Source organism: Lynx canadensis, chromosome B2, assembly GCF_007474595.2.
Source record: "Lynx canadensis isolate LIC74 chromosome B2, mLynCan4.pri.v2, whole genome shotgun sequence".
Lineage (NCBI taxonomy): Eukaryota > Metazoa > Chordata > Mammalia > Carnivora > Felidae > Lynx > Lynx canadensis.
Window position 1 is genome coordinate 120,279,375 of NC_044307.1, and position 22,415 is coordinate 120,301,789.

The 22,415-nt window shown below is 39.9% G+C and overlaps 2 protein-coding genes across 2 annotated transcripts; both read left to right on the forward strand.

Annotated features, from left to right (window-relative positions):
- The first annotated feature begins 4,917 nt into the window (after window positions 1-4,917).
- Window positions 4,918-6,402, forward strand: TAAR9 (trace amine associated receptor 9). The gene has a single exon (XM_030314613.1). It carries the CDS (start codon window positions 5,202-5,204, stop codon window positions 6,246-6,248), a length of 1,047 nt encoding a protein of 348 aa, XP_030170473.1. The 5' UTR covers window positions 4,918-5,201; the 3' UTR covers window positions 6,249-6,402.
- Window positions 6,403-13,367: 6,965 nt separating this feature from the next.
- TAAR8 (trace amine associated receptor 8) lies at window positions 13,368-14,624 on the forward strand. Its single transcript, XM_032593328.1, has one exon. The coding sequence runs from the start codon at window positions 13,591-13,593 to the stop codon at window positions 14,620-14,622; it is 1,032 nt and encodes a 343-aa protein (XP_032449219.1). The 5' UTR covers window positions 13,368-13,590; the 3' UTR covers window positions 14,623-14,624.
- Window positions 14,625-22,415: the final 7,791 nt, after the last annotated feature.

Genomic DNA, 22,415 nt, shown 5'->3' on the forward strand with positions numbered 1-22,415 from the left:
GGGTGTAAAAGGTAGCATTATGTTAAAATGAGATGCATCTCAAGGCTTTCTGCACTTACAGTGGCGGTGTGAACAGGAGAGGTTGGTTCACTCAGGCAGGACACCAGAACCACTGCTGGTATAGAGGTTTTCTATGGGCAAGGTGGTGGGGGGTTGAGAGTGGCTTGCACATGATGATGAATAAAAAGGAAGCTACTAAAGGTCCAAGTTTTCAAAATTGTGTTTTGCAAAAGAAAGTTTTTATTTGGAAATAATTTTAAACCCGCAGAGAAGTTGTGCAAAGTTGGACAAAGCACACTTACGTACTCTTTATCTGGGTTCACCTAGGAAAATTTTGCCCTGTTTGCTTTGACATTTGCTCTCTCTCCATCTTTGTCGATATGAGAATATAATTTTCTTCCTGAACCATCTCAGAGTAAGTTGTATACATCATGGCCCATTAGCCCTAAACATCTCAGTAATTTAATACTGACACAATACTTTTACCGTCTACCACTCATATTTCCATTTTGTCGATTGGCCCAGTAATACGTTCCATTCTAAAACCACACATTTCCTTTAGTTGTCTTGCCCTTCAGTCTTCTTTATTCTGGAAAGGTTCTTCAGTCTTTTATGACACAAACATTTTTGAAGACTATAACCTTCCCTCCTCCTGCCTTTCAAAAATAGAATGTTTCTCAACTTGGTATTATCTGAAATTTCTTCATGATTAGATTCTGGTTATGCATTCCTGACTGGAATACCATATACATCTTATCGTGTGCCTCTCAGAATATCTCTCCAGAGGTATATGTGGCCGTGTCCTCCTCAATCAAAATCATTAGTGATGTTGATTTGATTACCCAGTCAAGGTTTTATTTGATTGCTTCACTGGATAGCTACTATTTTTATTTCTCTTGCAACTAATAAAGGAGTCAGTAGGAGATGACATTTTATACCATATAAATACCAGATTCTCATCAAAATTCTTCTCCCCAATTCTAAGATTTAGCATCAATAGATGATTCTTGCTTTAGTCAATATTAATGTGATGCTTCCAAAATTATGATGTTCCAGCTCTAGCACTTTCTCTATGTCAGCTGTGCTTGGTATTCTACTGTAAGGAAGAGCCCTTCTTAATCTATCTATCTATCTATCTATCTATCTATCTATCATCTATCTATCTATCTATCTATCTATCTATCTATCTAATCTATCTATCATTAGCATGGTTTTATAGATTCCCTTTCCCCACACAACACACCCATTTACAACCTTTTATTCTCCCTCATTATTTTGGCACACAAATTATCCAAATTTGACTAGTGGGAGTCTATTCAAGTTAGCAACAGTGTCTTTATAAAATACCAACATTAAAAAAAAATCTCTGTCTTAGTTTCTGATATAAAAATATATTCCAGTTTATTCCTATACCTTCCCTGTCCCATCACTTGGATGAACCATGTTTTTTTGAAGCTCTATTTCATTTTACTGGTGACAAGTATTAAGCACAAAGATGTGGGTCTTAGGAGTACTCGTTACTTCTCAAGGGTCTTTGCTTCTATGGAAGGACACATTTTAAGACCTTCTATAGGACTGAAATCTGTTATTCTAAGGTCCGAGTATGAAGACCTGAAGAAGGGCTCAGGGTTTTTTTGTTTTTTTGTTTTTTGTTTTTTTTTATATATATGAAATTTATTGACAAATTGGTTTCCATACAACAGCCAGTGCTCATCCCAAAAGGTGCCCTCCTCAATACGCATCACCCACTCTCTCCTCCCTCCCACCCCCCATCAACCCTCAGTTTGTTCTCAGTTTTTAACAGTCTCTTATGCTTTGGCTCTCTCCCACTCTAACGTCCTTTTTTTTTTTTTTTTCCTTCCCCTCCCCCATGGGTTCCTGTTAAGTTTCTCAGGATCCACATAAGAGTGAAACCATATGGTATCTGTCTTTCTCTGTATGGCTTATTTCACTTAGCATTACACTCTCCAGTTCCATCCACGTTGCTACAAAAGGCCATATTTCATTTTTTCTCATTGCCACGTAGTATTCCATTGTGTATATAAACCACAATTTCTTTATCCATTCATCAGTTAATGGACATTTAGGCTCTTTCCATAATTTGGCTATTGTTGAGAGTGCTGCTATGAACATTGGGGTACAGGTGCCCCTATGCATCAGTACTCCTGTATCCCTTGGGTAAATTCCTAGCAGTGCTATTGCTGGGTCATAGGGTAGGTCTATTTTTAATTTTCTGAGGAACCTCCACACTGCTTTCCAGAGTGGCTGCACCAATTTGCATTCCCACCAACAGTGCAAGAGGGTTCCCGTTTCTCCACATCCTCTCCAGCATCTATAGTCTCCTGATTTGTTCATTTTGGCCACTCTGACTGGCGTGAGGTGATACCTGAGTGTGGTTTTGATTTGTATTTCCCTGATAAGGAGCGACGCTGAACATCTTTTCATGTGCCTGTTGGCCATCTGGATGTCTTCTTTAGAGAAGTGTCTATTCATGTTTTCTGCCCATTTCTTCACTGGGTTATTTGTTTTTCGGGTGTGGAGTTTGGTGAGCTCTTTATAGATTTTAGATACTAGCCCTTTGTCCGATATGTCATTTGCAAATATCTTTTCCCATTCCGTTGGTTGCCTTTTAGTTTTGTTGGTTGTTTCCTTTGCTGTGCAGAAGCTTTTTATCTTCATAAGGTCCCAGTAATTCACTTTTGCTTTTAATTCCCTTGCCTTTGGGGATGTGTCGAGTAAGAGATTGCTACGGCTAAGGTCAGAGAGGTCTTTTCCTGCTTTCTCCTCTAAGGTTTTGATGGTTTCCTGTCTCACATTTAGGTCCTTTATCCATTTTGAGTTTATTTTTGTAAATGGTGTGAGAAAGTGGTCTAGTTTCAACCTTCTGCATGTTGCTGTCCAGTTCTCCCAGCACCATTTGTTAAAGAGGCTGTCTTTTTTCCATTGGATGTTCTTTCCTGCTTTGTCAAAGATGAGTTGGCCATACGTTTGTGGGTCTAGTTCTGGGGTTTCTATTCTATTCCATTGGTCTGTGTGTCTGTTTTTGTGCCATGTTTTTTTTTGTTGTTGTTTTGTTTTTTGTTTTGCACAGTAGAAGCATTACTTGGACACCAATGAAATGGTGGGGGGGGTTGGTTAAAGGTTGGGGAGGATATTATCTTTTACATAGACACTCAGACTTTCAGGTAGGGCATCATCTATGGTGGCAATGGTAAAATTCCTTTAGTCAGACTGAGAATAAAATAAGAGATCTGGTAGACTTTATCAGGATAGCTGAGGAGGAAGAAGAAAATACAGAGCATGTCAAATGGAGATTTTATTGGGTAGACTAACTTGTGAGTACATGGATGCACTCAAGTGGGGAATCCCAGGAGTAAAGATGGGACATAGATTTATGCCATCAAACCAGTGAGGGCCTAAATAAAGCATTAAACTGAGAAATAAAAGGAAAAATGAATTGACTTAAAACACCCAGAATGGCAAAGCCTGAAAACACCATGGGTGTATACCCCCACCTCCCACACCCCCCACACCGACATACCCCTGTATACAAACACTTAAAATTTACAGACTAGTGAATTCTACTACCTGGAGAGTATAGATAAGTAGATAAAAGGTATACACACCTATATGTATGCATATAGCTTTTTCTTTTTTTTTTTTTTAATTTTTTTAACCTTTATTGATTTTTGAGACAGAGAAAGAGAGCATGAATGGGGGAGGTTCAGAGAGAGATGGAGACACAGAATCTGAAACAGGCTCCAGGCTCCAGGCTCTGAGCTGTCAGCACAGAGCCCGATGTGGGGCTCAAACTCACGGACTGTGAGATCATGACCTGAGCCGAAGTCGGACGCTCAACCGACTGAGCCACCCAGGCGCCCCATGCATATAGCTTTTTCTAGGATCCTTCACTTTCAACAGAGGTCAGACCTATGATATGGGATACATGCCAATACAAATACTCCACTCTCTAGTTCAAACATTAAGATTTAGATGCAAGATTATACCTTTTCATGATGAAATAAAGTAAAAATTAATTATTCACTGTTATTTGGTGAGATCTGCAAACTGTTTTAAGACTATGTGTCTCAGGATTAAAAGAAAAACTCTCAGATACCTAAAGAAAGAAACTTATTCTCTATTTGAACTTTGGGTAACTTTGCTTGAATCCATTCCTGCCAGAGATGTGACTAATCTACAAATTAGATCCAGTGTACTCCAGGGAGTGCCTACTTCTCTGTGTTAGTTTTACAACTATACTATTTTTTTTTTTTTTTAAGAATGGAGAGGTGAAGGTCTAGAGGAATTATTGTTTACTTTAATCAATCTTATCATCTAGGGGAATTATTGTTTATTTCAAACAATCTTATCGAATTTAGACATCTGACACTAGCTATTAGCCTGGAAAATACTTACACACAAATTATATTAGTATCACTTTCTAAGAATAGTTCTGCAAATCATCTCAAGCTGTCCAAACCATGAGTAAATAAAAAAGAAAAAAAAAAAAAAACACACCCAAACTCTGAAAATATAAGCAATAGAAGAAGCGTGTTACCTAAGCAAGTTACCAAGCTATTATGAACAAATGTTTCCTCGGTCTTCACATGCTATACTATAGGGATTTTGAGGTCATAATTTGAAGACGTAATTTATTTTTCCCTTCTTGAAAAAATGGAGTATAGCTTGTCATTACTGCTGAAGTAGCTACTCAGGGGAGATAACAGTGAATATAACTCAACCTTTGGTAGCCTAATTATTTCTCAACTCAGGTGGTTACAGGTGAAATTTCCAAAGGTAAAGTCACACAAAAAAGGGGATTTTTCTAATGATGAGCCAATTACATTTTAATATATATTAATCTATTATTATCTGATCTCAATCTAATACCTAAGATGTACATATATATCGTTGGACTAAATGTATTGCCAATTATTTATTTTATACTATACTTGACTATAATTTAATGGCTTTCTGAAACAAGTTCCCACTCTAAATATATTAAAAACATGGGGATACTTTTTAGAAAGATCAAGGGGTGGTAGTTAACATGCCAAAAAAAAAAAAGGTAGAAAATTACTAGCCTCCATTTTAACCGGATATTTTCCCCCTCCTAGACACTCTTGAAATTAACCTCTTCTTGTTTTAAATCGTTTAAATAGGGAATTTGACAACTTTAAAGTAATTCGAACCACAGGGCAATGGTGAACAATTCCGCCCAAGCTGCAGCTGTGGAACTTTGCTATGAGAATGTGAATGGATCCTGCATTAAAACCTCGTACTCACCAGGTCCTCGAGCAATTCTGTACACAGTCCTTGGTTTGGGGGCTGTGCTGGCCATGTTTGGAAACTTACTGGTTATTATTGCTATCCTTCACTTCAAACAGCTGCACACACCTACAAACTTTCTGATCGTGTCCCTGGCCTGCGCTGACTTCTTGGTGGGGGTGACTGTCATGCCCTTCAGCACAGTGAGGTCTGTGGAGAGCTGCTGGTACTTCGGGGAGAGTTACTGTAAATTTCATACATGTTTTGATACTTCCTTCTGTTTTGCCTCTTTATTTCATTTATGCTGTATCTCCGTTGATAGATATATTGCTGTAACTGATCCTCTGACTTATCCAACCAAGTTTACTGTCTTGGTATCAGGCATATGCATTGTTCTCTCTTGGTTCTTTTCCATCACCTATAGTTTTTCCATCTTCTACACTGGGGCCAATGAGGAAGGAATCGAGGACTTGGTTGTTGCTCTCACCTGTGTAGGAGGGTGTCAGGCGCCACTGAATCAAAATTGGGTTCTACTTTGTTTCCTTCTATTCTTTATACCCACTGTCGCCATGGTGTTTATATATGGTAAGATCTTTTTGGTGGCCAAACATCAGGCTAGGAAGATAGAAAGTTCAGCCAGCCATGCTCAGTCTTCCTCAGAGAGTTACAAAGAACGGGTAGCAAAGAGAGAGAGAAAAGCTGCTAAAACATTGGGTATTGCTATGACAGCATTTCTTGTCTCTTGGCTGCCATACATTATTGATGCCGTGATTGATGCTTACATGAATTTTATAACTCCTCCTTATGTTTATGAGATTTTAGTGTGGTGTGTTTATTACAACTCAGCTATGAATCCCTTGATATATGCTTTCTTTTACCCATGGTTTCGGAAGGCAATAAAACTTATCATAAGTGGTAAAGTCTTAAGGAGAGATTCGTCAACAATCAATTTGTTTTCTGAAGAAGCAGATATAGAGTGACAAGATGGCTGCAGGGATTTGGAAACTCACATGGAATTAAGGTCAAGTGTGAAATTAAGCACTTCAATCAAGAGAGGCAAGTGTAATCATCTGCCAAGTGGGAGGATATTATATTCAACATTTAGTTGTTCTAAAGCATTTGTTGTCCTTATGTACTTCAGCATTTTTTTTTTTTTGAATTTAGTTATAGACCAAAAAAAAAAAAAATCCTGATTACTTCCTATTTCGTATTCTTAGTTTTCCTCTATGGGTTTCTAATTTCTATGGTAATTTCTAACATCTTCTCTGAATTTCCTACTTGTTTCTTCAAACAATTTGAAGCTTTGTAGTTTCTCCCACATTCATTACCAATGTTCAGTTGTCCAAAAAACAGAGAAGCAAGAGAAGAGTTTCTGCCTAACTTGTAAGTTAGATGCTTTAGGGACAAAAATCTTTTTTTTTTCTTTTAAAGTTTATTTATTATTTACTTAGAGAGAGAGAGAGAGAGAGAGAGAGAGAGAGAGAGAGAGCTGGGAAGGGGCAGAGATAAAAAGGAGAGAGAATCTCAATCAGGCTCCACGCTGTGAGAGGGGAGCCCCATGCAGGACTGATGACCTGAGCTGAAACCGAGTCGGATGCTTAACCCACTGAGCCACCCAGGCACCCTGGGGCCAAAATCCTCTTTAAAATATACTTTGTTTGAAAAGTAAATACAAGATTAAAATTCTTGGAACTTTTTTTAGTCTAAAAGGACTTTGTAGAGAGTTGAAATATGGAACTTCCTAGTCACTGAACATTGTGCAAAAAACCCTGGAACTCCTGTGTTTTCTGAACCCTGACAGTGCTTTGTCTCCATTTCACAGAGGCTGCCTTCACAAAAAGCGTGTGTGATGATTATGTGATTACACACTACATCTTACTTTTGGGTAACATAATTTATTACAATCAAAAAGCAGGTGAACAAAAAGATGGTTTCTGGACTTCTTGTTTAGAAATTTGGAGTAAAATATGTATAATTTTCACATTCACAAATGTGTGACTTTTGAGTCCTTTCTTTGCACCAGACACTGTATTTGACATTGGAAATATAAAGCTGAGTGACCCAAATATAACCAAGTATTATTTTGGAATAGCTAACACCCAAACTGGCATTATACACTTTAGGAAGAGCTCCAGTTTTCTCATATGATAGCTTGTCTTAGCCACATGAATTTTTAAAAATATATGTTTATTTATTTTTGAGAAAGAGAGGGAGACAGAGAGAGACAGAGACAGAGACAGAGTGCGAGTGGGGGAGGGGCAGAGAGAGAGGGAGACACAGAATCTGAAGCAGGCTCCAGGCTCCGAGCTGTCAGCCCAGAGGCTGACGGGGGACTCGGACCCACGAACAGTGAGATCATGACCTGAGCTGAGGTCGGACGCTTAACTGACTGAGCCACCCAGATGCCCCTTAGCCACATGAATTTTAATTCATTTTAACTAAAAGAATATACGTTGACTATTTTAAGGTAGAGTTAAAATTTGAAAGAAATTAATAATAGGGTGATTCGTCTTCTCAAATCTTTGATTCACAGCCTTAAATCTTTGCTTATTTTCACAGACTGTTCTGTACAAATCTGTTTTATGAAATGAAAAGAAGAGATAGCTAAGTAAATAGAGGTACATAAACTTTACATGTTACAGATTTTGTAAATAAATTTGTTTGGAAATATTTTATATGAAATTAAGCTGTTTCGTATTGGCATGTTAATATCTTTCAGACAGAGCTCAGAGAATTTGGAGGGAAGTTAAAGATAACTTAAAGAGGATGAAAGGAATATGAATGAATGCCTTTGTAGCATAGTACCTGTTTGTGATTGAGACGGTAAAGTCAAGGAACAGGTGTATTGACCACCTTTCAAAGGCTCACAGCTCAGGTGCCCCGCCCTCATTCCTTCCCTTTGATGGTGAGTCAGGAATGTTGTCTTCATAGAAACGTGTCCTTCTCTCAAGTACAAGTGTAAACTTACACTGACACTCATAAGCAATAAGAAAGATCAATCAGGGAGGCTTAAAAATATATACTAGACTTCTGGTCACTCGCACTATGTAGAGTGTAATCTTTAGATAAAATTGCAGAAATTCTGTCCAGTGATGTTTTGAAGCTGTTGTACATATCGGTAAATGGAGAATAATACTTGAAATGTGCTCTCTTGTTTATTTTTCTATTCTTCTTGTAGGAAGCTTTTTATAAAAAAATAGTACTGGCTTATTTTCCCCCAAATGAACTAGACCATTGCTATAGCATCAGTCCCCTCCTCTACACCTCAATTATTTATACAAGTAAGCTATTAATTTCTTGGCTAGCTGCATACCAAACGGCATCAGGGCCATAGATCCATTTGAAACAAGACACATTGGAGATGGGAAACAGGCTTCATTCTGCAAGACTGTCCTCAGAGTAAAACCTGACCTTGACACTTGTTCCTGAGCTGTGTCTCTTAATCCTAATGAGCTCTGGTTCCCAAGTTGTCTGCTTCAGCCAATGGGAGGCAGCAGAACTCTTGCAAAGAACTAATTAGACCACTTATGCCCCATGCTGTAGCGCACATAAATACAATGTATGTACTACTATTTAAAATACGTGTTTATTTTTAATTCATAAACTAAAAATTCACATAAAAGCCTTACTGAATTCATTATAGCTTTTGTCCACATGTATTTTTCTCAATTTAGTAAATCCTGAAAGTACAGCTGCTACATTGTATAAAGTTTTGTATAATTAAAAAAAGAAAAAGTTGAAATGGAGAGCTCAGACATTGAAAGTCACAGAACAATAGCTGTGGTTCAGGTGATCATCAATTAGGACATCAGGAATAAATGAGGAAATGCCGTGACAACAGTGCCCAGTTGCACTGCTGGCTCTCTGAAAGCACCTAGTCCTGGTCTATGCTGTCTTTGTAATGTGTTATTGATGGATTATTCACAGCCCTGCCACTTACTGATAAAGTTGCCCTAAACCCACCCAACATAATATTTTCTGATTAGAAATCAGAATTCATGCAGGAATAACTGCAGGGTTCTGTGGAATGAACCACTTAGCTGGTTCAGAAAATGACGTAAGGTCAAAATAAACCCTTCATGGAGAATAACTTCTCTAGGTGTATTCATAAGAGTCAAGGAAGGCAGAAATTTAAAAATCTGAATCAAAAACTACATACATCTACATAAATAAAAGGACATGTGTATAAACTGCTTACCTTGCTTTCCTATTATGTGGATTATGAGGAGTATTTTGTTTTTCTTGCTACTATTAGTCATAGGAATAATTAATGAGGAAACCAGCTCTGCAGAAATTATATGCACTAAATGCTGGAGCTACGTATTTAGACCTCTGTCTGTCAGCCTTCAAAGCCATTGCTTTCCTACCATTGTGACCCAGCCAGAAAAACCAACAATATTTCTCAGAAATGAAAACGCATGAACTATCTTCCCAAGCATTGCTTGGGTGCTGACATATTTATTGCGTTCAAACACGCACACACACACACACACACACACACCCCAAATGTAAAGATAAGCCCTCAACTATGTCTCATGCCAAAGGACAAATTTCATTAGCTTCTGAGGTCTGTACTAAGCTAAGGAGTATAGACCATTTCAAAGGTAAGAATGGATAAGATCCTTGTTATAACTCATCCTGGTTGCATTTATGGGACAGGCAAATTCCACTTGAGTCCCCAGCCTGCCCTGCCTCTACTTTCTACCATCTCCTAGGAGCTCCCTTTCACTGCTGGCTGGGAACAACTATTTGTGCTGTGTCCTTTCCCACCAGTAATTTGAGCTCCTAAGCAATAACCATTGGCTAAGTTAATTTAATTGTTCATATTCGAGCATTCACAATAAAACATACTATTCTCAGAGTTTCCCTTTTGAGTGGATGAAGGCCCAAGAGACACTTTAGGGGACATTCAGAGAGAAGTACTTTAAAAAGAATAAAATGCTAATGAAGAGTGAAGTTCAGGTAGAATAACTTTTTGGTGTCCTTCAATTAATATAATTAGTCAAAACAAAAGTCTTCCTATTGAGAAGATTTTCATCCCTGGGCCAACGCAAGTCTGTAAGGCCACTGCTGTCTATTTTTGGTTTGCACCCACAGACTGAGACAGCTTATCCATAAACCATGCTAGCTCTTTTCATCTTCTTCAGTTTGCTGAAATGTGAGACGGAAGGGACACTGGTGCAACTGTGGTGGGTGACATGGGCTCCAGTCTCATGCTGTCCGGCTTTGCTCAGTCTTGGTTCCAGGTGTATAGTTTCCATTTCACCAAGAATTTGCCAGACCCACCCAACTTTATGACTTTGAAGATTCAAGAAGACCTACATAATCATGGCTAGTAAGACACAGATGATCACTTGGTATCACAATGTCAAGTGTCCCATCACTATTTGGCCTCTATAGCACCCAAAGAGCCATCTTTCAAAAGGTGTTTTATCCTTCGCTGTAAATAGCATAGCCTTGCGCAGAACCCCAGAGGAATGCATTATATTTCTCCCACTGAAAACTTCCATAAAATCTAAACTGCATTTTTTTTTTTTTACCATTATGAACACCTCTAGCACCACTAGGCCACTAAATTGCATGACAATTAACTGTAGCCCAGACCCAGACTCCAATCCCTATACAAATCCGGCAGACTTTTTTGTTACTCAGTATATGGAGCCGAACAGTATTCCTAAGGGTGGAATAAGTTGTTTTGGATCCCGAAGTGGTCTACCAGGTAATGTGCTTCCTTCTTTGCCATAGAAAACACAAGATTGTGCGTTGTCCAATCCGAACCTAACCCATCATCTTTCCTCACCAAATGTCGTCTTTCTTCTACACACTGTATCTTTCCTGTTGGCAAGTTAAAAATCTGGGAGTCATCCGTGTTTCCTGCCTCCATCATACATCCCTGGGGCCCTACATTCTTTCAGCCTTTCAATTGTGTGTTTCACATTTTTGGAAAGCAGGGAGGCAAAGTTACCGAATTAGAGTGGGATGGAATCGAGTCAGGTTTGAGAATATAAAGAGAAGATAAGATAGTATCACCGAGAGGAATTTGGTGGATGATCAGTTGAATAATTGTTTTCATGTCACACCTTTAATATCTGTTCTGTTCTTATTCCAATATATTTTATTTATTTATTTATCTATTTATCTATTTATTTACTTTTGAGACAGAGAGAGCAAGTGGGGGAGGGACAGAGAGAGAAGGAGAGAGAGAATCCCACAGAGGCTCTGTGCTGTCGGTGTGGAACCTGAGCTCCATCCCAACCAAGTGTGAGATCGTGACCTAGACCAAAACCATGAGTCGAACTCTCAACAAACTGAGCCACGCAGGAGTCCCCCAATATACTATATCCTAAGTGACAGATCATATTTGTGTTTTTCAAGTCTTAAATATATTGTCGTGGAGGACAGAAGTGTTTAGCACTTCTTATTTGCCTTATAAGACCAAAGGTAGCTTATTTCCTCAGACCCGAAATCTTTTTATGTAGCTTTCAGTATCTTCAATTTCCTACTTGAGCTCCCTAAATTCCTGTTAATATTGCAAGGGCAACGTCTGTGTCAGGAAAGGCTGCTACTATTGGAATTCCCTGGCTCTCAGCTCCTGCACCTTCCCATCTGGCAGTTTCACTGTCACCCCCGTTGGATTTTCTTTGCTTCATCATTTAATTGCTATTGCAGAGCTCATTTAATCTCTGAAATGAAATAGGCAGGGCCCTTCTTTGGGCTCATGAACAGCCCAGTGGCACAGAACTCTGCTATTGGGGTTTGATGCCTGTTTTTGTCATCTTGAAATGTTTAAAAATTTTATCTTTGACTTGGAGTTTGTATGTAAAGTCCTAAGACACAACAGAGCATGCATGGGGGGCTTGGAACCCTCAAAACACATTACATGCGATTATCCTGCATTATACAACTTCCCCTGCTCCCTTGGACTAGTTCTCGGCCACCTGTCCCCCAGCCCCTCCACCACCGGCACCTTCAACTTGGTCCAGCCTCCCCTTCCTCACCCTGACCTACTAAGACTGCCCTCTTGGAGGACCGGATACAGGGCAGGGAGGGCTGAAGCAAGATGGCGCTCCATGGTCTTAGGGTAAGTCATGGCGGTTGTTATCCCATCCAGGCTGGTAGGTCCACAGCGCATTAGAAGGGTGCTACAGCAAGTGCAATCCTTTTACCCACCCTCAGCCCACGTTTTGAGTGGGGCCCAATGTGAAGGTTACAATCCCGAGGGTGTTAGCAATCTGCTTTGGTTGAGGTGGCAGGCCCAGGGGAAGGGCAGATGCCTTCCTCGGCTTCCTAGACCCCCCAGTCTGGGCACGCATATTGTTTCAGCAGTTGGTGGGAGGGGAAAACTGGCAATGGGTGGGCCAGGTGTACTGAGTCCTAGGGCAGGGTCTCCAGGCATCTGTGGGGGTCTGCACTTGCCCTGCAAACACCTCCATATCTGAGGAAGTGGGACATGATAAATAAAAATCAAACATCATAGCAGCTCAAGAAAGACTGCAGAAAAAAGGAAAAAGCTTTATACTCAAGGGCACTTTTGTCCATATTGTTGAAAAAAGATCTCCATGTTTTTATTTTGTCCCGGTCTCTACAAATTATGCAGCCAGTCTTGTAAACAGGTAATATACTGCCAAGTACTGGATGAGGCTATTTTGGGACAGTTGAACGTAAAGAAATCTCTTGGTTACGAAAATCACGTCTTTCTGCGACATAATAGAACACCGAGTAATACATTCTGCAGAAAAACTTAACTAATTATAATTAGCAAAAGTTTCCTTTCTGGATTCACACCTTACACTGTAGGGATTCCTAGTGAGGATTTATAATGGGTGAAGTTTATTGGCTGGCTTCCTAAAACATTCTAGGTGTTAACTTCTCAGACAATGTGAAGGTGGAAGTCTATTAAAAGGTGACTTTTCAAATATGTAATTATATTATATGTGATTATTCGTTGCAAGGAAGGACCTCACAGGTATAAAGAATCAGGTATTTAAATTGCATTTCTTTAATTTTTCAGATACTATGGATTCGGGCTTGATGAAAATTCATAATAGATTAGCTTGGAATTAAGTATCTGTGAGCTTTAGATGTAATTACAGAAATAATTGCATGCATTAAAGTCAGAAAGGATGCATTTCTGAGTTTTGAAATTCTTTTAACTTCTCTTTATACTTAAAATGGGGAAAGGATAGAATAGGAGGCAATACTTAAAAGCAATTGCTCAAATATGCGATTTGATTTTTTTGTTTTTGATTCTCAGAACTGAAAAACTTTATTTCCTACTGCAAGGAAGGGCAGAAAGACAGCAGGCATCAACCTACAGAATCCATGCCCGGCCATCTTTCCCCACCTCCTGTTGGGCAGCTTTGCTATGAGAATGTGAACGGATCGTGTGTTAAAACTCCCTACTCACTTGGATCCAGGGTGATTCTGTACGCAGTGTTTGGTTTCGCGTCTTTTCTGGCTGTGTTTGGAAACCTGCTGGTGATGACTTCCGTTCTGCATTTCAAGCAGCTGCACTCTCCTGCCAATTTCTTGATTGCGTCTCTGGCTTTTGCTGACTTTCTGGTGGGGGTGACCGTCATGCCCTTCAGCATGGTCAGGTCTGTGGAGAGCTGCTGGTACTTTGGGGCCAGATTTTGTAGCCTGCACAGTTGCTTCGATGTGGCGTTTTGTTACTCTTCTCTCTTCCATCTGTGTTTCATCTCCATCGACAGGTACATCGCTGTTACTGAGCCTCTGGTCTATCCTACCAAGTTCACGGTGTCTGTGTCGGGGACATGCATAGGCATCTCCTGGATCCTGCCCCTTGTATACAGTGGTGCCGTGTTCTATACAGGCGTCAATGACGATGGCATGAAGGACTTAGTAAGTGCCCTCAACTGTATAGGTGGTTGTCAAATTGTTGTAAATCAAGACTGGATCTTGATAAATTTTCTGTTATTCTTCATACCCACCCTTGTTATGATAATTCTTTACAGTAAGATTTTTCTAGTAGCTAAACAACAAGCTATAAAAATTGAAAATACTGGTAGCAAAGCAGAATCATCCTCAGACAGTTACAGATCCCGAGTGGCCAAGAGAGAGAGAAAAGCGGCTAAAACCCTGGGTATCACAGTGGTAGCATTTATGATCTCTTGGCTACCATATACAATTGATACAGTAATTGATGCCTATATGGGCTTCATAACCCCTGCCTATATTTATGAGATTTGCTGTTGGGGTGCTTATTATAACTCAGCCATTAACCCTTTGATTTATGCTTTATTTTATCCTTGGTTTAGGAAAGCCATCAAAGTTATTTTAAGTGGAGACTTTTTAAAGGAGTGCTCATCAACCATCAGTTTATTTGTTGAGTAAGTATGAACAGTAAGTCGAGAAATTTAAAAATATTTTAAAAATGATACATTTATGATGAAATTAGATATAAGAAATGAATAAAGCCTTTCAAAATTGGGGAAATAGCTATATATTTCTCAAATTAGCTAGGAACAAAATCACAAGAAGATAACTCCATTAAATCATTGCAGAAATATTACTGAACTAAACAGTAAATAATGAAGTGGTTTACATACGTAATCTGCCTGGGTGCTCTGTACGCATCCTTGTTATACGCATTTGTCTCTTCCAATTTCATTGAATTCTGAATCTCATTTCGGTTGTGATCTCTCTAATCATTTTCTCTTTTATGGTCACCTCTCACCTCTCATTTATCTTCAAATGGTCTTTCTTTCCGTGTGTTTTGCAACTCTGTATTAATTTCTAGGGCTGTCATAACAAAGTACCACAGACTAGGTGGCTTAAACCAGAGCAATTTATTCTGTTCCTAATGATTTCAAAGCTAAAATTCCGAAGTCAAGGTGTCAACAGGTCTGGTTTCATCTGAGGGCCCCCTTCTTTGCCTTATAGGTGGCTAGCTTCTCTCTGCGTCCTCATATGGTTTATGCCATCTGTGTGTCTGTGTCCTAATCTCCTTTATTAATACACATTTTATTTTATTATTTTATTTTTATTTAAAAAAATTTTTTTTTCAACGTTTATTTATTTTTGGGACAGAGAGAGACAGAGCATGAACGGGGGAGGGGCAGAGAGAGAGGGAGACACAGAATCGGAAACAGGCTCCAGGCTCCGAGCCATCAGCCCAGAGCCTGACGCGGGGCTCGAACTCACGGACCGCGAGATCGTGACCTGGCTGAAGTCGGACGCTTAACCGACTGCGCCACCCAGGCGCCCCATTAATACACATGTTAAATGTTTATTTACTTTGAGAGAGAGAGAGAGCATTGCACCCACACATACAAGCACGAGCAAGAGAAGGGGAAAGAGAGAGAGAGGGAGAGAATCCTAAGCAGGCTCATGCTGTCCGTGCAGAGCCTGACACAGGGCTCAATGACACAAAGTGTGAGATCATGAGCTGAGCCGAAATCAAGAGTCAGAGGCTTAACCGACTGAGCCACCCAGGATCCCTTTATCTCCTCTTCTTGTAAGAAGGCCAGAAATATTGGGCTGGGGATCACCCCTTAAAACTCTCTTTGATTACCTTTTACAAGGTCTTATCTCAGCACATGGTTCCATTCTAAAGTACTAGAGGTCAGGACTTTGATATATGAATTTTGGAAGGATACCATTCAGCCCATAACAGGCACAAGACCAGAGTTGGTGACACTACCCAAGGGTCTGTTCAGCAAATGATTTGTGATACTGTCTGTACCTTCCAGGAGCTTTTGGGGCAGGAGGTAAGCCTTTCTTGCTTAATGGCTGGGCAGAATCTTGGAATATTCACCTGTAATATCCTGGGGTCAGTAATTCGGCCTTGGAATCAGGTATTAACTACGGACATTGCACAGAAGTGAAAAACTGCAAATGGAAAAATTTGCCACAAGAAAGCTGGCCCAGCGATCATTAGCAATTGGAAATTCCGCAAGGGAAAGAATGATCAATTATTGCTATCAGTGACACAAACTTTTCTCACCTGAATATACTGCATGCTTCCCTTTCCCAGAATGTTGTGGGGGTGAAAAAGTCTTTGCTGGTGCTGCAGAAACTTCTAATAAAAAGGATATAAAAAAACGATGCTCTAATTTTACATTTTGCTCTCTGGAATATTTTACATTTTTGATGTAACAAAAGTATTCTGGAATGCATATGTACAGTATTTTGTAGAGTGAAGCTAAATTGTAATAGAGTACTGGTTTCAAAACCTTTTTTTTTTTTTTTTCTCTTTTTGGTTTATCTTTGGGTCACTCAATTAAAATGATTGAAATCTTTTTTTTTCCCATTGGCGTTCACTGAGATTTTTCATTTTTTTCAAGCAAATATTGAGCATAAATTACAGGCAAGTACCTGAGTTAGGAACAGCTAACAATAAAAAGTATGTTTTATATAGTATTTTCCTCAAGGAACATGATTTTGTAGGTAATAGGGGCTACACATTTTAAATTACGTTCTTGAGAATGAAAAAAGTGTCAGAGATGCTAAGTCTTGTGAACAGAGGACTCATTGTCACTATTTGTCGTAAGGGTGGTGTTTGGTGTTGGGCATTTCTAGGACATTGTCTTCTCACTCACATGTGGTCTCATGAACTGAGGGCTTAAAAATTGTCAAAGACTCTACTTCCTTAGTAGGAGGGCCTTTCGATAAGTCTTCAAGCATTGGACTTTCATAGGCAGACAGGAGTGTGGACATTTTTTGACAGGAGGGTTAATTTCCACAAATAGAGGATTGGCTTGGCCAACCGTATGACAATGAATACATTACAGCACAATGACCAATTCATGCTTCCACTTACTATATACTCAATAGATCAGATTGGCTGTCACAGCTTTTAAAAAGGACTTCATGTTCCTTATTTTTAGAGTATAGAGGACAAACATAGAAAAAAGTAACTGAGAGAGTAGAAGGGTCCCATTTTATAAATGTCTCATAGCATTACATTGTTGCTAAGTTACAACGGATACGACAGAAGTTCAAAGGCAAATTAAGGATTTTTGAAATTTATCTTATGGGCAAGCAAAATACATTGTGGCAAATGCTACCAAGACTTCCAATACAATTCTAAATCTGAAATCTGCTGGGTATGTGAAACGTCACAAAGGAGAGAAAAGAAAGAAATTAGATTCTTCCATAGATTTCATGATAGTCTTTCCTAGGAATGACTACCTGAGATATGGATTCAAAAATTCAGGATTAAATTCTTTGCTGTATTTTATCCTTAGTTTAGGAGAGAATTAAAACTTAATATAACTGGTCAAGAAGTAAAGAAATGTAAAGAAATCAACATAAATATGTTTTCAGGATAAAACTAAGTTAATTGTGGGGTGTTGGGAATTTCAGATGTATTATGATGTAGAATACAGTGTTGATTATGATATCAAATTTGAAAAAAGGCATTCCTCAAGTTCAATTAAATATTGTTTAGAGTGAGCTTCTCCAAGCATCTACAAACAGATTTACTGACGTGGTGAACGAGGTCCTATTTCCTACTGCTGATTCTGCCCATTTCTCTGCTCTGTCACTTTTCTACTTCCCTGTCTTTGGTGGGGTGTGGGTGGGGGGTTGGGAGGGTGGTGAATTTGTTGGTATTTTCACTTTTTATGCTTACCTCCCTGTTAGCTTCAAGGCTCATTTTCTTCTTCCTCTTCTCTATTAATGTCATGTGCTCTTGGCCTTCCCCTAGACTCTTGTTTTTTTCAGCCAACTTTCGTTCCAACATTTTCTTTTGCTGGAGTTCTTTTCTTAAATGTCCTCAGCTCCCTCTGCTTCATGCTCTAGCGAGGAGTTGAGTTCCTCTTACTCCTCCTCTTCCAACAGTAAGGGAATCGGATGTCACATTCAGATCTGGCTCAAGCCTGACATTTAATGTTTCGAGGATATTGGACAATTGACCATGACAAAATGATACACTCACCACAATAATTAGTTCTTCAACATAATTACTTTCATGTGGTATGTCACTTCATTTCTTCCTCATGACATGGGAATAATTGCCCTATCATGGCATATTATAAACATCATCTATCACTGTCATAGTTGATCATAATGCAAACTTATGATGTCACATAGTCATGAGGAAAGATGAGCCAGTCAAGAAGTTGTGTTTGAATATTTTGATATCTATTTGGGAAAAAAAAAAAGTTCTGATTCTTACTCTTCCCTTACTTACACATGTGCCCTTACATACATATTGTTCAGGACAGATATTAGTGTAAAATATAAAGCCAGGAAAATTTAGAAGATAATGCTGGAGAATATTTTCATAGTTTCTCATGGAAAAGATTGCCAGGTTAACTATAGATTTAATATTTCCACATGATAAATCAAAATGTCAAAAAGATAAACTTGAAAAAAAACTCCTTAGAATATGTATTTTATTCTAATGGTTTTCGTTGAAAATGGAGAAAAAAAAGATGTTTGGGGAGCCTGGGTGGCTCAGTCAGTTGAGCATCCGACTTCGGCTCAGGAAACGATCTCACAGCTCGTGAGTTCAAGCTCCACGTCGAGCTCTGTGCTGATAGCTCAGGGCCTGGAGCCTGCTTCGGATTCTGTGTCTCCCTCCCTCTCTGCCCTTAACCCACTTTCATTCTGTCTCTGTCTCTCTCAAAAATAAATAAACATCAAAAAAAATTTTTTTAAAGAAAAAAGAAAAAGATGTTTTCCTGGCCCTTGAGTCTCAAAAGTCTAGGCCCTGGGAGAAAGGAAAAAGAGCCTACCTTGAACAGATTTGGGGAAGTAAGGGCTATAGAAAAGCTTGCCTACATCCCAGAACAAGAGTAGAAAGATAATTGGAGTACAAAAATAAGTGAGAAAATAGTGAAGGTCTCTGAGGGAGGAGCACCCGATTTCTCCTGGATACGGTCTGGTTTGAGAAAAGGGGTGATAACTGATATGCAATTGTGGTGGGTTGAATAAGAACCCCACAAAGAGATCCATATCTAGACCCTGGAACCTATACCTATTAAAGATTATTTGGAGAAAAAAATAAAGGTCGCTGAAGGTGTGATTGAGTTAAGCATCTTGAGAGGGGGAAGTTAGCCTGGCTTGTCCAGGTGGGTCCAAAAGGCCATCACGAGAGTCTTTACAGGAAAGAGGCTGAGAGATATGACACACACGGAAGAGAAGGCAGTGTGATCACACAGGTAGAGACTGGAGCGACGAGACCACAGCATGTCAGCAGCCAGCAGAAGCAGGGAGAAGGATGGATTGTCCCCAAGCCCCTGCAGAGGGTGCGCCGCCTTGCTTTGATGTTGGATTTCATGCTTTCAGCCTCCAAGACTCTACAGGAATAAAATTTCTGTCGTTATAAGCCCCCAAGTGTGTGATGAGTTGTTACAGCAGTGACAGGAAACTAATATATCAAGTCTGTTTGCAGGGACAAGCTCCAAATGCAAGCGGAAACTCGTTCTCCTTTCCCTGGACAGAACTCAGTGTGTTTAAAGACCACCGGGCAGAAATGGCTGCATTGGCTGAGCGCGTAGCCTGAGACAGCACCACAGAGCACCTCATTGCTCTGCGTGGTACAGGGACAATAAAAGATTCCTGAGCCTCTGATTGTGCCTTGGAGTCATGACGGGTCCTAGAAACCCCTCCAAATGTTCCACCGCCCGTGATGCCACAAGTATAGCTGAATTTTTCTGAAAAGGGAAAGGAATTGGCTGCTAAATGTAAGAGCTAAAGAAGCCTTACTGACAGGTAGGAACGATGACCGCTCTGTGACAGGACTGGGCCAACGTCCAGAAACCAGGCAGGACATCTCACTGAATATCAGGGAGAGTGGATGGTCACGCAGACCGGATCTCTAATCTACAGAGTCATTGGTGATGTGTGGTTGACTCAGAGAAGAAGGTAGGGAAAGGCCAGATAGACGGAGAGGAAGTTTTTATCACTTGGAAGTTAGGGGCATGGCACAGACCTTAGGTTCATTTATAGCTGTACAACATAGAGGAGCAGAACACAAAACCTGGAGCTAAACTGCTTGGATACAAATCCCCAGTTACCATTTACTAGAAGTTCACGCTGGGTAAGTGATCAACTTGCAGGGTTTCAGTCCTTCATCTGCAGAATAGGGTTAGTAGCTATGCTGACCTCATTGGGTTTTGTGTGTGTGTCAGTTTAATAACTGAATACATGTAAACTCCCAAGATATAGCAGGTGTTCAAAAGTTGTCTGCTACTGTGAAAATGATAGTTGCCTAAACAATAAAGTAACACGTTTTGCACACCTGTGCCCTGTGTTCACAGAAAATACTTGTGGGTCTTTCTAGATTTACTACCATGTTTTAGGAAGCATTTCTGTAAAACAGACAATTAAAAGCCATGAGAGCTATGACCCAAATTCTAAGAAAAAACCCTTTATTTATTTATTTATTTTGAGAGAGAGAGGGAGAGAGAGAGAGAGAGAGAGCTTGAGCGGGGAGGGGGGGCAGAGAGAGGGGCGGGGGTAGAGAGAGTCTCCAACAGGCTCCTCACCATCAGTGCAGAGTCTGACCCGGGCCTCGAACCCACGATCCGTGAGTTCATGACCTGAGCGGAAATCTAGAGTCAGACACTCAACTGACTGAGCCACCCAGGCGCCTTTCTGAGAAAACTTGTATAAAGATGTTAGGTAGGTGCTCCGCAGTTACATGCTGAGAAATACCCGGTTACTATGATAAGACAGAGTTGAAAGAGAACTTCAGAATGTTTTCAACTTCATGGACGGACACGAGGTATTAGCAGAGGCTGAGCGGAGGCGAGGGAGGGAAGGAGGGAAGGAAAACTAGAGAGAAAATGACAGACTACTCTGATGTAACTCAAATCTCTGAGTCAAGGACCCCGAAAAGGAAGGGGCTTGAGACTCAGGTTTAAGACCCTCAATTAATCACTTACTCTCAATGAAAGTGGAACTCTTTCCTGGGGATAGAGGAAAGACTGATGAGGCTGTGAATTCTGAAAAAGCCAAAACAGCATGCCATTCACTGAGCCACACCTGGATGGACTGGAGCAGTGTAAGAGGTTGCCAGATTCATAGTCTAGAGGGGGGCTATTGATAAGCACATTATTCAGAGCTTAGGGTCCTGTGAACATCTGTTTTTTTTCATTATGAGATAGACGGCCATCTCATCCTAGAGGACACCTACAAAGACAATCCCAGCCTATGCATGCAGCATCGAGGCAGACTGCACAGGACCCTGGAATTTAGAGGAAAGCTTGGAAGAAGACAGTGGGATCCCATGACATTGGGGCTTACAAGAGAGTTAAAGACATGCTATCAAAAAACCAAGAAGACTGCCTTCTGTGGTAGGTGAGATCTTCACCTGCTAATATGTATGTTTTCTCTACCTCCACGCACTAGTCATAGGATAAAATCTGAAATGATCATTGGGATGTACAAAGCTGTGCACAACATCTGCATCTTTCCCTGTTCTTTACATTAGTACCTTCCTTTTCTCCTCATCCTTCTATCCGGGCCCTAAATTTATACCCTCAGTGAGTTCTATTTATTCACCCCACTTCCATTAGTTGTTGACGTCATTTCTCACTTTACACTTTTTAAATGTGTTTATTTTATTTTATTTTTTATTGAAATCCAAGTTAGTTAACATATAGTGTAATAATGATTTCAGGATAGAATTCAGTGATTCATCACTTACATGTAACACCCAGGGCTCATCCCAGCAAGTGCCCTCCTTAATGCCCATCTCCCATTTAGCCCTCCAGCGACCCTCAGTTTGTTCTCTGTATTTAAGAGTCTCTTATGGTTTGTCTCCCTCCCTGTTTTTATATTGTTTTTGCTTCCCTTCCCCTTTTGTTTCTTGAATGACGCATACGGGTGAAATCATACGACATTATCTTTCTCTGACTGACTTATTTCGCTTAGCATAATACACTCTCGTTCCATCCACGTTGATGCAAATGTCAAGATTTCATTCTTTCTGATTGCTGAGTAATATTCCATTGTATATATATACCACATCTTTATCCGTTCATCAGTTGATGGACATTTGGGCTCTTTCCGTAATGTAATTTGGCTATTGTCAATAGGGCTGCTATAAACATTGGGGCGCATGTGCCCCTTCGAATCAGCATTTTTGTATCCTTTGGATAGGTACCTAGTAGTACAATTGCTGGGTCGTAGGGTAGTTCTGTTTTTAATTTTTTGAGGAGCCTCCATACTGT

Coding starts and splice junctions, on each gene's coding strand:
- TAAR9 (XM_030314613.1), top strand. CDS start 5,202: ATGGTGAACAATTCCGCCCAAGCTGCAGCTGTGGAACTTTGCTATGAG.
- TAAR8 (XM_032593328.1), top strand. CDS start 13,591: ATGCCCGGCCATCTTTCCCCACCTCCTGTTGGGCAGCTTTGCTATGAG.